The sequence below is a fragment of the Octopus bimaculoides genome, chromosome 18 (genome assembly GCF_001194135.2).
Source record: "Octopus bimaculoides isolate UCB-OBI-ISO-001 chromosome 18, ASM119413v2, whole genome shotgun sequence".
In the NCBI taxonomy this organism is placed as follows: Eukaryota; Metazoa; Mollusca; class Cephalopoda; order Octopoda; family Octopodidae; genus Octopus; species Octopus bimaculoides.
The window spans coordinates 54,562,436-54,579,112 of NC_068998.1; the positions used below are offsets into that span (position 1 = coordinate 54,562,436).

Consider the following 16,677-nt stretch of genomic DNA (forward strand, 5'->3'; position numbering starts at 1 on the left):
AGGACAATGATGATGGGCTTCTGTTCAGTTTCTGTCTCCCAAATTTCATTGACAGGGCATTGGTGAAGCCAAGGTTATAATAGAATACACTTTAAAGCAAACATCTGAACCATACAACATCGCCTGAAGCCATAAAAGAAGTAGAACCAGAAGAAGAAATTATATATTTTTTAATCTTTTATCACTGGTTTCAGCCAGTTGCTGCGGCCATGCTGGAGCACTGCCTTTGTTCAAATTCTCTTATTAATCTTTTTTTTGGTTTCGAAACAGGCAAGTGTTGTAACAAACCTTTGTTCACCAAAAAGTCTTGGTGTAGTTGTAGATATTCAGAAATGAGTTAAATCAAGTTACTGCATCCTTTTCACTAAATTGCTCGACGTAACATGCTTTAGTTTACATTTTCTAGTTTACCAATGGATGCTAGGGAAAGAAAACAAAATGTGTTATTGAAATTCTCTTGTACAAATTGGAAATTTCTTCTGATGTATCGCTGACTATGGTTTCTGGTAAAGTTGAAATCATTGTTCCTGACAGCAGTTTCTGGGCAAATTGTATATCATTGTCGTTGACTATGGTTTCTGGCAAACGCTGAATTGTAAAGAATTCCTTCAATATTTAAAAATGTTTTGACATCATGTACATCAATAGTCATGACAGCAACTAACAAACATTTTCAATGTTTCACCATTACAATATACATTACAGAAGTTCGTTTATGGCTAAAAGCAATTCCTATTTTATTCTGTTCACAATTTGATTTTAGCATTTTACACCCTTTTCTACTTTGTTTATTTTCTTTCAATTTGGTTTCAGTTTTTGTATTATTTAGAAAATTAATCAGGAATTCAGGAATGCAAATAATTTTTCTCTGGTCAAGTACATGTTCTGCTGGTTAGAACTTACCAATTTCTGCAATCCTGATTATATTCCATTCACATTTTCATTTTAGTATTTCACACCATTTTCTGCTGTATTTCTGTTATCTTACTTTTGGTTTTTATTCCTGTGTTCCTCAGAAAATTAAGTAATTCAGGAATATAAACATTTCTCATTGGACAAGGATTTTTTTTAACTGCTTTCAACATACTTTTATACTTTCAGTGAAATTTACTTCAGAAATCTTCACTTTATTTTTCCTTCTTTTAATAAGATTGGGTGTGTGCCTCAGTTTTAGATTAAATCATTGGGGGTAACTTGAAAAAGGGGTTGTTGAGAGGAAAGGCAGCCAGTCATAAAACACTGTCTCAGAAAATCTATCCATTCCATGCCAACATGGGAAAAGGACATGATGCTTTTTTTCTAGTAAAATGTCAATTGTTGAATGCCACACACAGACATGGTCATATGTATAGCTATGTATACACACGTAATCAATGTTTAAATCATTAAATACACACACACACCTTTTTTATATTTTTCCTCGTAAAACTCTCCCCAATTTTCTCAATCAAAGATTGTTCCACCCCAAGGTATTTGTCATACAATAAGAGGCACTAATTAAAGGTGTTGGTCATCTTAAGGCGACAATAAAAGATGCTAATCCAAGATGTTGGTCGTTTCAAGGTTAAAAAAAAGATACAACAGGCTTCTTTCAGTTTCCTTCTACTAAATCCACTCACATGGCATTGGTCAGCCCAGAGCAAAAGTAGAAGACCAAGTGCCTAAGGAACTTATCCTGCTATGCTCTCTTTTCATCTAATTCCAGAACAAATCTGATGATGACATCACAATATTCAGATGAAGACCAACAACGTAAAAATCCTCTCTGACAATAACCATTGTCTTTTTTTTTATTTTTACTTTTGTCAACTAAATGCTTCTCCAAAATGAATCCATTCCAAAACACCATGTGGACATGAAGCTGTGCTATTTACAGCACCAGCTTTTATTCATCAACTGCATTTCTCTGCACTTGTTCTTTATTTTGAAGATAAAGATATATTATTATGGTTGATGGGTTGGATGTAGCACTGATGAAAGAGCAATAAATCCTGAAATATGCATATACACCCATTACCTACTTTTCTACTTTCGGTGGCACTGTTTACAGTGACGTATTTGTATACAAAACATTGTAACTTTCAGTGTTAGCTTTAAATTCTATAGAAAATCTGCAGAGATAACTTAAAAAGTGATTACATTTAGAATGCCAAGTGAACCAGACTTTGAGTTCACAAGTTTAAATATGACAAGAGAAAACAAATATTTTATCTTAGCATCATTAGAAATTCCTCGATGGGCTTGTTGACTCTTTGAATTAAGAAGCTATGTTCGCATAATAGGAACCAAAAACACATTTGACATTTCAATCATTAATCCGAAGCTCAGTCAATTCTTGATAAGCTACACGTTTTATACTTGGTTACCTGTCAAAGATGTATTTGTGTGACAATTATAAAGTGTTTAATCTGATAGCTGAAGCAGAAGCAGTTCAGGTAAACTTGATGGATAGCAAATGGAACAACTACAACAATCAGACGTTCACAGAAATGTCTGTGTTGTATCAAAGCACCACCAAGAATCAATCAATTTCTTCAATAAAATCATGGTGAATTTATGCAGGTTGCAATAGAGATAGGAAAAAAAAAAAAGAAAAAGATGAAAGGGCTGAAAACATGAGACCTTATTTTTGATTTCAGTGAAAATTTCTTCTGTGGCTACAATTGTTGTGAAAAGTTCCACAGACATGGCAATCACAGCTTACAATGGAAACTAAAGAAAATGGTAATTTTGTGCCAGATTTGGACTATCTTTTGTCTTTTGCTTCAGTCAGTGGACTGTGGCCATACTGGGGCACTGCCTTGAAGGATTTTACTTGAATAAATCAACCCCAGGACTTATGTTTTTTTTAAAGTCTGGTACTTATTCTATCAGTTGCTTTTGTTGATCTGCTAAGTTACAGGGATAGAAACAAACCCACACGAGTAGTCAAGTGGTGGTGTGACAAACACAAAGACACATACTCACACACAATGGGCTTCCACACAGTTTCCATCAAGCAAATTTACTCACAAGGGATTGGTAGGCTTGGGGCTATAGTAGAAGACACTTGCCCATGATGTCATGCAGTGGGACAGAACCCAAAACCCTGTAGTTTCCCCCAGCGAGCTTCTTAACCACACAGCCAAGCCTGTTCCACATGGTAGATGGGTGTTCAAAAGAAATTGCTTTAATTCAAGAGACGTTTCTAAACCAATTGTCTGTAGACAAATTTATTCACTGGTGTTATAATATATTGAGAAAAATGAAAATTTGATTCAGCCAGAACTGAAGGAAAAAAGATGAGAAAAATGAAGAATTCTTCAAAAATATTACAAAACAATACAAAAATTGTTTGATTTGTTTTTCAGAACCAGAAAAATCCAAAGTTCTTTTGTTGAGATGTTTGTCCTGAAATATACTCTCAGAGTCTACCAGCTTATTCTCATTTATTTTATTTTCCAAACATCAGTTTAATAAAGGCAAAGTTATTTTACTAAATACGTCATTATTCTCAAAATTATTTGCAACAAAGTCAGTGTATTCCGACAGATACATGATAACGAAAAGGTTTAAATACTTCAGTCTGTTTGCTTAAGTACACATTATAAGAATGTGGCTATCATCTGGGCAGTTCATTAGCTATAAATTAATGACTGGTCTGACAAAAGATGAGAGTTTTGGATTACAAATTCAATAACATAAATAGACGAATGGTTATTGCCTGATCAATGGCATCATGATTGGTAAGCCACTTAGAGAAACTAAAAGCGTTAATTAAACAATCTATACGAAAATATAATTAAGAATAAGCAATCTATACAAAGTACTTGATCAAAGCTCAACATCTTGTACCAGTTAAATTCTGGGACATCAATTTCATTGACATATTTACTGTTCAAAACTCTCAGCCTTCTCTCAACATTAGAAACCAATATTTCAAAAACATTAATTTTAATATGTACAAAATAAATTTTCATAAGATTTCTTGGTTTCCATCTAATTTGATAAAACAGTAATATAATATTTATTGTAAGTTATCTTGCTACTTTCAACTATTTTGTTTGGATTTTTTTTCTCATTTTCTTTTTTATTGGTCTCCTATGAATCTAATTTATTAACTTACCAACTTTAGCTCAATTCTACATTTCTTCCTCCCCCCACCACCCACCCAGCATCTCCGTCTCTCTGCTTCACAGTTTCAGAAATGTTGCTTTAAACAATCATATCTTGAAACAGCAGTCTTCAAGTATTTTACCTGTAATACTAAAACAAATTTTATCTTCAACAATATAAAGTTAAAAGTAAGCAGGCAGGTGATAAAGCTGAATGTCAGATTATTTTCAATATTGGTGAGGAATTAACATGATAGATAGAAATTGCAAAAAGTAATTATAAATGCATTCCCATTAATAAACTATAGAATATGTAACTTCCAAAAACAGATTTTATTCAATGAACCACAGAAAACGGATAGCCCTGTTCCTACTTCATTAAGAATCTAATCTAAAAAAAAGATTCTTGTGGTGATCTCTACATTTATTGCACAATAATTATTTCGGCTCGGACCACTGGTATTATAATGATTTTTAACTGTAGCTTAACATGTAGTCAAATTGATACTTAACAGATATTTCTAATAAAAACTACCACTGCTTGTGTTTCAATTAAATCTGAAAATAAGCAAAACTTAGTAAAAGAAGCAACTTTTCCAATACTAATTCTTTTGATGCCAAAACCCACTTGAGACAAATCCTGGTTCTATGACATAAACTTCTTGTTTTTAAAGAGATATGGACCTGTAAGATAGGAAACAGTTTGTGAGTTTCTATGAGACAATATAGTACAAGCTGGAGATCAAATCTGTGGATAGAGCAGGATACCAACAAAGTGGAAGATGGCATTGTGCTAGAACAGTGTATAGAGCCATAAAAATGGAGAGTCTGGAAGGGAGCAGCGAGCAACATCTGGTGGCAAGAAGATGAGGTTATATGTAGTTTGGAGAGAATGAGTGATGGATAGCAATGGAGATGGATGAGAGTAAGAGAGAGATGTTAACGATGAGTGATGTGGGTTGGGGAATAATGGATGATGAATAGAGAGGGGGATTGAATACAAACAGGAATGCAATGAGCAAGACAACCAAATGTAGTTATATATTATACACCCCAACTTTATCGACATTATTATTTCAACAACCATTTTAACATCGTTAAGCAAATCTTCTCCAGCTCAGTTGTCACTATTGGTTGTGACTCTTCGTTATCCCCTTCATGATGCTCAGCTTCTTGAGATTCGTCTTTACTATATGCTCCTGTCTTCCTTGGATTCCCTCCTCCACAGGTGCCATCCACTTTCCATACTCAATGCTTCTTTATGCAGCTGTAACCCTTCACCCACATCCACCACTTCTACCAAAACACTCTCCCCCTTGCACTTTACATCTGATTCCTCTTATATCCTCTTATATCTGATTCCTCTTATATCCTCTTATATCCTCTTATATCTGATTCCTCTTATATCCAGCTCCTCCACCTTCAGTTCATTTGTATTTCCATCATTCACGTGAACTGATATTAAACATCCCAAAGAGCAGGATCATGTGATATCATCTTGGCTTTTAGAATTATGTGTATGTGTGTGTGTGCGTGTGTGTGTGTGCGTGTGTGTGTGTGTGTATCTTAGTGATATATATGATATATATATATACACACACACACACACACATGCATATGTATATGCTTAAATAAATATGTGTGTGTATGTGTGCATATATATAGACACACACACACACATATACACACTCTTATCATGTGTAACAGTATCATATAAAGCAATAGACACAAAGAAAGATTCCAGAAGGTTCCAACACAAAATCAGTTCAAAATTTATTCAACAATTCTATTCCATTCAACAAAGAAACAAAAACCAAAATAACAAAAGACAGAAGGCAAAATCCAAAATTTACAAAAAAAAACTGAAATCTGTTTTGGAAAAGTTATTTCAATTTGCAGCTTGCATTGAAGTCGGAAGTTTCAGGAGAGTTGTACAAAATATTTCTGATGTCCTGAAATAGAGAAGAGATAAGATTTGTTTGGATAAACATTATAAGACAGCTATTTATGAGAAATCAATAATATGACGAAAGGATATGGGATGGGGGAGAGGGAACCGAGGACACACAGACAGAAGAAGAAGAAGAAGAAGAAGAAGCCATTACATTGAAGTCTCTCCAAAGAGACACACATGTGTTCATAGTAAAACTCTGCCAGGTTGACATACTTTGATCCATTTCCACATGTCCTCTTTCTGCCTAATATTTCCAGTTTAAAACGCAATAAATATCAGATGGACACTTCTTGGAGACAATGCCATAAAAAAAATTTCAAAAACTGTTTCCTCAGACAAGAAATATAATGGTGTGGAATGTCTTGAACTAAGGCTCTTATGTCTTTGTCAAAATGGTATATAGCTGTCAGCTAGAGTGGAGCAATACACAGTTGTTGTTTGTGTGTGTGTATATATATATACACACACACACACGTGATGGGCTTTTGCCTTGTAGTTTGCAAAGAAACCTTCTTCCAAACCACACACCCATCCCAGCCACCACCAACGGTCAGTGCAGCACATCACAAACTTATCAACTCCCTTTTAAATCTTGAAACAATTTCTATCATGTGGTGTCATCTAGTGGTTGGTTAATACAAGGGAGATAATCATTTCTTGATTATATTTGGTGGAAATGAAAGTTTGAATTTGAAATGAATATCGAAGACGTGAAGAAGTAATTCTGTTGCAAGAGTAGATCTGAATGAAGTCTGTGGCAAAAGAAAGAGTGAAGGATACAGGGAGGAGGGAACAGAAGGGGGAGGAGGGAACAGAAGGGGAGGAGGAAACAGAGAGAGGTAAAGGCAAAACGTAAGAAAGAGGACAATGGGGAGATGGAGATAGAAAGAAAGAGAGAGGCATAGAGGGATGAAGAGATGAAGAGGAGGTAGAAAATAAAGGAAGAAGGATAACTAAATGAAGTGGGGGGGGGAAGAATTAAAGTTATGTAGAGTTTTAAAGAGGGGGGAGAGAGGGAGAGGGAGAAAGAGAGAGAACAAGAGAAGAGAGGAGAAAGAGAGAGGAGAGAATGAAAGGGAGAGAAAGAGGAAGAGAGAGAGGAAAAGAGAGATCTTACCAGCATCAAGAATTGGTTGCCTTTTGCAATGATATCTTGTATGAAAGGATGCGCAATTAGAGTTTCAAATGGAATTGGTTCAGCATTCACAGATCCAAGATCTTGATAAACACCTATTATTTCATTCTGCAATCAGAAAATAGACAAATTATCAGAACTCTTTTTCCTGGGGATTCTTCAAAACTGAAACAGCTCCCATTCTCTCTCTCTCTCTCTCTCTCTCTCTCACACACACACACACAACTAAAACTGTTGAGCCAATGAAAGAACATCTATATATTTGCTTGACCCGGTAGAAATAGCAGTTAAATTTCCATAAATCACATGCTACTGTGACGGGTACACTGGACAATATAATCCCTGATATACAAAAAGACGTGATTGTCATGGGAAGAAGACCCTGGATCTACTTCTTGATCTAAACACCAATCACCACCACCACCACCACCACCACCACCCCCCCCTCCTCCTCCTCCTCCACTACCACCACTGCTGCCGCCATTATTTCTGCCACCAAGCACATCAATAAATTTCTGCAAGGCTTTCAAGACAAGGAAAATTCTCTCTCTTGAGACTCAGCACTTTTCACAGGAATCGCAGACAATTAGTGGTGCCTTGCAGCAGCTCTTTTGTAACATTTCTGCCAAAACTTTCCAAACTGAAACCTTGTAAGGTAGCAAACATGATACCATGGTAGAGTGAAAAATTATAGAAAAGCATGAATAGAGTGATAAGTCTTAAACGTAACAGGGAAAACATGGCAGCAAATTTCTTACCATGGAAACTGCTTCAAAAGAATCACTTTTCTCAATGAAACTATTGCCAGGTGGTTCACCATGATTGAGGACCTAGAAAAATAGAAAATGGACATTTGAATTTCACAAGTATTCATAATCTTTTCCTTTCTAATCATCAACAAATAATGATATTCACACTTTTGTCTGCTTTATTTGTTTTTAACATGATTGATTTACTTGTCTTCTTTCATTTGTTCTGTCTTCAAATATTTTTTTCTTGTTTAATTTGAGCCTCTCACACAAACTATGGTGACTTCATTTAAAATATTTATCTTTATCTTTTACTTGTTTCTGTCATTGGACTGCAGTAGCCATGCTGGGGCACTGCTACAAAATGAGTCTTTTGCTGAACCATTATGTTACATGGATGTTAACAAACCAACACTGGTCATCAAGTGGTGGGGGGAGAAACACAAACACACACACACGCATTCCCATACAGGTATATGATGGGCTTCCATATAGTTTCCAACTGTCAAATTCAATACAATGTTGATTCTTTTGTTTTAATATTTACTTGTCAACAAGGCCAACCACTGTGAGGGCTAACTGTGCCAATGTGAGGGCCAATTGAGCCCATGGTCAGCACATTAATAGCCCTTCTTTTATCAATCCCTCCATGAGAAAACTTGATGTAGATAATATTCAAACTCTGAGAGAACTCAGATGAAATGTCTTTTAGTCTGGTGATTCCTTCTTGGAATGCTCCAGTTTTCATTGCCAATTCTTTCCTCAGTGCAGAATCAACCAAGAACTCAGTTTTGATTCCTCAAAAGCAGACGCAAAGTAAACTTTCATTCCACATATGCAATGGCCGTTTTAGCTAGACAGACAGACAGACAGACACACGCATGTACACACACACAACTGGCTACTGCTACACATTTGCCAAAACTAACAGATTCTGCTTTAATTTTTCTTTTCTAGTGGCACCAACCTCCCGTTAGTAATAATTGCAAATGTCAATTATCCTTGAATAAGAATTGCAAAGAATATATTCAAAGAATATATTCATTTCTTCTTCCTTCACTCAAACCAAAGTTAAGCTACAGTCCTGGTTCTATGGACTTTCCTGATTAAGGAATTACGGTAATTGTCTTTACGTTTGCTCAAACTCAATTTATCCCACAAAATTCATGTTTATCTCCAAGAATTATACACATTTGAAAGATTTTACTGCTTGCTACTTCAAACAGTTTGACACAAACCAGAAGTAATTCTTCATTGTGATAATGGAATCATTATCCTGACTTCTAGCAGCCACACTAACTCTTATTGATTTCCCTACTCAACTTATCGCAATATTTGATGGTTCCATTTACTTCTCAACAAATCAAAGAACTCAACCTCTCTGCTGTGGTGTGTTGCTGACAAGCAAAACGACGGGGGTGGGTGGGTGAATTGTTAGTGTAGTGGATAAAAGTCATCATCATCATCATCATAATGTTCACACACACACACACAGATATATATATAAAAAGAGAAACAACAGACAAGAACTTATATATGGCATTAATTCGTTTATAAAAGTTGCAATATAAACATATTTGGTAAAGATAAAAATGTAGCCCTCGACAGGTCTTTACATCTGTTTCAAAAATTCACTGTTGGTTGATGCAACAATGTGTATCACATAAACAGGCATACAACTTGATACAATAATACACATATTGATGTAGTAATACACATTAGTAAAAGTAAAAATTGTTATCAACACAAACATGATATGTTAATAGGCATTTTGCCAGTGATCGTTCCAAGAAGAAAATTTGGTGCTTAACATTCCTTTCATCTTTCTAAAGAAATTTTTCATTAAGATAATTAAAGAAATATTTCTTAAAGGTAAAACCAGTCATTAAATAACATAAGATATATATCAGGTGTGGATTATGTATGCTGGGCAAGAAGGTATAACGAGATGAAGTGACTTCCCCACATAACATCCAGCGTAGTGTAAGCAATTTTTTGTTAATTTGAGTTAACATTTTGTGGTAATTTGGTTTGTTAAACAATATTTTATAATTAGTAATAATTATTGTGCCTCGTGGATTTATGCTTATTCAGCTCCCTACCCTACAACACCCAGTCTCCCATCCGTAATGAAACCACAAAATATAAGAGATACATTTAAAGAGGAAAGTTCAGACAAGCAAATATCATATAAATGAATGCCTATTTGAGGAAAATTAATTCTTCCATAGCATATAAATTTGGATGGTACATTAAATTAATTGCAATAATATATATCATAATTAGCAAAACAATTTAAGCCTTCTTGGCAAAGATAAATGTTATTATAACTGAAATAGAAGTCCTTTTGGAGTTTAGAGTGAGAATTGATTGCTTTTAATTACGATAAAATAAATAAATGTAATAAAATATAATTAAAAGTAAAGAAAAAATGAATAAATACAATATATATCTAGAGTGCATGTGTGCATGTGGAGGAGGCTGTGTGTGTGTGTATAAGTAAGGGTGTGTATGTGTTTTTTATGTGAAGTTAAGTATGTAATGCGTGTATGGATGAAAACACATAAATTTATATGCCCACACATACACCCACATCCATGAATACACCTCCATCCACCAATCCCCTGAGCAGCTGAAAGGCTTCTCTCTCTCTTTCTCTCTCTCTCTCTCTCTCTATATATATATATATATACATACATATATTGCATGTATATATGTATATATATTTATATATACAGTATATATAAGAGTAAGTAATTTAAACATTTTTATTGAAAGTATAAAAGAATTAGTTAAGAGTACTTGTGAACAAATTTTAGAGAATTTATATTGGTTGGCATTAGGAAGGGCATCCAGCTGTAGGAACATTGCCAGATCAGATTATTGGAGCCTGGTGCAGCCTCCTGGCTTGCCGGTCTCCAGTCAAACCATCCAACCCATGCCAGCATGGAAAATGGACGTTAAATGATGATGATGATTATGATGATGATGAGGGTAAGATCTTCATTCAGTTTCCATCTCCTAAATTCACTCATAAGGCATTGGTCAGTTCCAAGACTATAGCAGGAGACACTTACCCAAGGTGCCGCCCAGTGGGATTGTTCGCAAAGTCATATGGCTGTGAAGCAAACTTGTTACCCTCACAGACATGCTGACACCTAGCCATGTCTTTTCATTAAAACCTTTTTGATACCTTGACTCTCTAACACCAACCCTGGCTCTGTGATACAAACTTCCTCTTTTAAATTGATCTAAATTAAAATGTTTCATCAAAATTTCATGCTAATTTTTCTTCCAAACAGCAGCTTAGTCTGGCATTTATTTGACTAAATTTTCCATTATTTACAAAATTAATTAAAACAACAGAAATGTTTCTCAACAGATATATGGTATTGAAAGGGTTAATGCTAATGACATTTCTCTTCATTACAAGTAGAATTTTAATTGACTAAAAAATTTTTTTGGTTCATTACATGAAGTATATAAGAGCCTGGTAACCATGCAACCAGTCTCGTTATGCGACATTGTTATTAATTATAACACTGTGTTGGCAGTAGCAGTGGCATCATCCTCATCATTTCACGTCTGTTTTCCACTTTGACAGGAGTTCGCAAACCAGAGAATTGCACCAGACTCCAATTGTCTGTTTTGGCTTGGTTTCTATAGCTGGATGCCCTTTCTGATGCCAACCACTTTACAAAGTGTACTTGGCACTTTTTATATGGCATTCGCATGAGTGCTTTTGTCGTGGCGCCAGCACAGGTTTGTGTTGTATAAATAATTTGTATGTAAGTCACATTTAGACAGTAAAAAAAATCAAACCAAATTAAGATAGTAAGACATACACAAATGATGATAAAAAAACACGTTCCAATTTATCTTGCAAAGAACAAAATGAAACACAAGACGCAAGAAAGAAATTATAAACTTATTAATAAATAAAGTCTAAAAATAAGTTATAAAGTAAGAAAGATTTTACATTTTGATAGTAAAAGAGAAAGTTATAATTTGTTGTTATCACAGGTAGTTTTCTTCATTTTCATGTCTAAATTCCAAGTATAATTGGTGAATAAAATTTTCTGTTCAATTCCAAAAGTAGATATATATAAACTTAATGTTTAATATACAAACAGTAAAAATGTTGAGATAAACTTAATGTGTTCATAAATTTTTTTAAAAATCAAACAACATATAAAGTTATTTGAAGATACTAATTGTAAGATAAATGGTATATAATTAGAAAATATACTAATATTCTGATATTATATGTGTGTATATATATATATATATATATACACACACACATAATAGTATAAAATACATGTGTGTATATGCAAGGATGTATGTATATGTAAGGATGTATGCATAATATAAAGATCAGAGTCATTTACCACTGCATGCCTCATTCAATATCTTAATGAATGTGGATCTAAACACACACACACGCAAACTACATGGTTCTGGGTTCAGTCGCACTGTGTGCAATCCCATGGTCATTCATGACTGTAGAGAGTCTTTACCCTTTATAGAGAGATTTATTGAACTCTTGCACACCACATCTGATGCTTTTTAAGTCCAACTTTTCTCTCAAGGCACTTACACTCTGTCGAGTATGCACACTGACATTACACATCCATCGGGGCATACTGGCTTCATTCCTTGCAAGCTTATGCATGTCCTCAGCAATCACGGCCCATGTTTCACTGCCATGTAGCATGGCTGTTTTATATATATATATATATATATCATCATCATCATATATATGTGACACGTTGGGTAAGTGTCTTCAACTATAGCATCAGGCTGACTAAAGTCTTGTAAGTGGATTTGACAGATGGAAACTAAAAGAAGCCCAGTTTGTGTGTGTGTGTGTGTGTGTGTGTGTGTGTGTGTATGTTTGTCCCTCACCACTGCTTGACAACCAGTGTTGGTATGTCTATGTCCATGTGACTTTGTTGTTCAACAAAAGTGACTAACAGAATAAGTACCAAAATTAAAATTAAGTTCTGGGATTGAGTTCTTTGACTAAAACCTTCCAAAGCAGTGCCCCAGCATGGCCACAGTCCAACAACTGAAACAAGTAAATGACAAAATAGATTTTTCATGGCAATAAATCCTCTCCCAATTATAATTTCTAATTTCATTTAATTATTTTTCATCAAAATTAGGGGGTGGGGGATTGTTTGTAACAGGAATCGGTTCCATGAATTTTCTGAAAAATCTGAAAAAGGTTCTGAAAAAACATAAGTTTGATAACTTTGGTCAAGTGGATAAGAACATTGGTAGGCTTAGTTTAGAGTTAAAGTTCCAAGTTCACATTGCATCTGGTCCTTTGTAGATGGCCAGGAATAAAACAGCAGATGTCAATGGAAACATTGTGCAGACAGAAATATTAAAACACAATTCATCTCTTGAGATGAGGTTAATCATTTGAAAAATTATAATTGTATTAACAATAATTCATCTCAGACATTTTGATATTTAATTAAGCTATAACTTGTCGTTATTTGTCCAATGACAGTCTTTGAAATGAAAAATATAGAATCCTACAAGAGTGTATAAATTACATTATGTAAGCTGTTGCATCTGATGTTGTGAATCATTAAACTCGATGAGCATAAAGAGTTCTCAGTACAAAAGGTGACGATGGAGGGAACAGTGAGAATGGAACAACAAAGACTAATAATAATAACAATAATAACAATAATAATAATAATAATAATAATAATAATAATAATAATAAATGCTTTATATTAATTATATATACATATATATATATATATATATATATATATATACATACATACATACAGACATATATATAAAATTAATATAGACAGCTGTGTGCAATGTGTTGCCAAAAAGGAAAACTATAACTCACTAAATATGACTAGGATGTGAGAACATCTACACTGCTAGAAATAAGAGCTAAGAAGACCTAATGCTGTTGTTAAAGCACATAATTGTATACATATGTACTGACAGGGACCGTATTCACCTGAAAGCACCGGTCGAGAATTTCCTATACTGGTCAGTCAGTTTCGGTTAATTCCGTAGCTTCATTAGTAGGGACCACTTAACTCTGCTTTTTCTGCACTTGCTTCTCTATCAGTACATATGTTTTTGCTACAGATGTGACTAGATATGATTAGAGTGTTAGGATACCTACATAGCTAGAAATAAAAGCTAAAAAGCTACAGACAACGGAAACTGCAAATACCAGCAACCAATAAGAAATCTTGATTCAAGCTGAATGTAACCAAGACTTCATTGATTACAGACATTTCTTCAACTGGGCCTCTGCTTATGTTCCGATGAAACTCTGAGTAATACCTGTATGAATTATTAGCTACACAAACACACACACACGCTCATACATATACTCAAGATTATATAAGCATCGATATACACAGACATTGACAGATAGACAGATATGATGCTGTGTTACATTATATTGTATTATATATATATTATATATGCATCCATGCGCACATAGACAATTAGATAGATATACAGATTGATAGACAGAAAGACATAGATATTATATCATATCATATTATATCACATTATAGTATATTATATTATATTACATGCAAACACATTCTTTTAGAGGTGTAATCCTGCATTCACTTCTTTCATATCTAAAGAATATATCACATATCATTTAGATTAGAATATTAATAACTATCACTAAATGCTAATCAAATTAACACATTACTGCTAAATTATTTCCTGGATGCTCTTCACTATTTCCGTGGCTTCATTTAATCTTAAGATGGTAAATCCATGTTATTTGTGTTCCTGTAGGCATCTTTAGAAAATTTTAATGAATAATATCATTAACAAAACACAGCAATTGCCTGAAGTTGGACAATAACAAGATGAAGAAATAAGAATTTAGACTTGAATTTGTATAAAAAGAATGGTGTTTTATAGAATTGACTCTGGTGCCTGCTAAACAGGAATGGTTTGGTGTGGTGTTTAAGCATATGTGTTGAGATTAGCTTTGACAAACTGAAGAATAATTCTGGTTATTTGGCATAGAATAATGATTCTTTCTACTATAGTTAGAAGACCTGAAATTCTGAGAGATAGCTAGCTAGATACATAGATGGATAGATAGATAGATAGAGAGAGAGAGAGAGAGAGAGAGAGAGAGAGAGAGAGAGAGAGAGAGAGAGAGAGAGAGAGAAATAGGGAAGGAAATAAAGAGAGAGAGGGCGGCTAGAGAGAGGTTTAGATGTTGACATCAACCTGAGGGGCTCATCTGGTATTAATTTCAATGACCCAAAAATAGTGAAAGTCAGAACTACCCTCTGCAGTTAGAAGCTTTTTCATTAAAATAAAGTTAGAGATCAACCTCTGCAGTTAGGGATCAACACTTCTTAACACAGCTGTCCTCATCCATATGGATCACATGACCATACCAGCACATTTGTCTCTCACATCTGATGCCTCTTATGCCCAGATCTTCTCTCAACACATTTATCTTCTGTTGTACATACACACTGACATTGGACATCCAGTGAAGCATACTAGCTTCCTTTCTCTATTTAAATATATATGTGTATGTATATATCTAATATTATCTGGGTAATAACCTCACAGTGTGCATTTCAAAGTTCCTATACAGTTATCGGCTATCATATGCCATCATACAGCAGGATTACTCACCTGATGATGTGAAGGCACACAGCTGCTGCTGGACCATATTCATTTATATAATATTTACATAATAGAATAATATAGAAAACTCAGCAACATTGCACTGAAACAATTGTTATGATTTGTGAGCAAAGCCTGTTCATTGCATCTTTTTGTTTTGTAAATTTTAATATATGCATGTATGTGTGTGTGTGTGTGTGTGTGTGTGTGTGTGTAATCATGTATGTATGTATGCAGGTATGTCTGTGTATATAAACACACACACAAAGATCACAAATTCATATATCCACCCACCTTTAATATGACACCAATTGGTATCAATTGATTCAAAGTATATTTTCTGGGAGCTTCATTGTCTGCGAGGCTGGCTTCAGGTTTCTTTTCTGTATCTGCTCCAATCTCAGATTCCATTTTATCCACTTCAGGCACTTCGGCTACTTCGGATGCTTCAGCCTGAGAAGTCTCTGTTTCAGTTACTTCTTCTTTAGGGGTTTCTGTCACCTCCTTTGGAATATCAGCTCTTAATATAGGAAAAAAAAAAACAATAACAGTGATTGTTCATTAATTTACAATTCCCTAAACACTTTAGGGTTCAAACACCCACAATTTTTTAATACCTTGCCAAAAAGGCCCCAGGGATCTACAAGGAACAGGTGTGGATCTTTTCAAAGAACAGTTAAACAAATTTTTATCTGATATACCAGATGAACCCACTTCATAGCAAGATGTGTAGAGAAAGGTGGCTTTGTCCAACTCATTCCTTCACCAGGAGCGATTCCAGAGACAAAGCCAGGAAATGAGTCTGAAATGAACAAGCATTAATGCTAATGGTGGTGCCCCAGCATGACCACAGCCTTTGGTTGAAACCAATAAAAGTACAAAAGAATAAAACATCACAAATACATATTTGTCAGAATCTATGCTTCGTTGGTTTTCAAGTTGATACTAAGTTTAATTGTTTATAGACAAGTCACAAGAAATCTCATTTAGGCTAGAAAAGAAAATTGTGAGTCATGTATATATATACATATATATATATATGTGTGTGTGTGTGTACATATATATATATATATATATATA

The 16,677-nt window shown here is 34.4% G+C and overlaps 1 protein-coding gene across 1 annotated transcript in view; it reads right to left on the minus strand.

The window, feature by feature from the left end:
- Positions 1-5,832: 5,832 nt before the first annotated feature.
- Positions 5,833-16,677, minus strand: part of LOC106875922 (sperm flagellar protein 2) — a 102,750-nt gene continuing 91,905 nt past the window's right edge. Inside the window, exons 38-41 of the mRNA XM_014924237.2 lie at positions 15,892-16,117; positions 7,942-8,013; positions 7,166-7,291; positions 5,833-6,046 (exon numbers count right to left, since the gene is read on the minus strand). Coding sequence (XP_014779723.1) covers positions 5,978-6,046; positions 7,166-7,291; positions 7,942-8,013; positions 15,892-16,117 — 493 coding nt within the window. The 3' untranslated portion in view covers positions 5,833-5,977. The remainder of the gene's footprint in view (positions 6,047-7,165; positions 7,292-7,941; positions 8,014-15,891; positions 16,118-16,677) is intronic.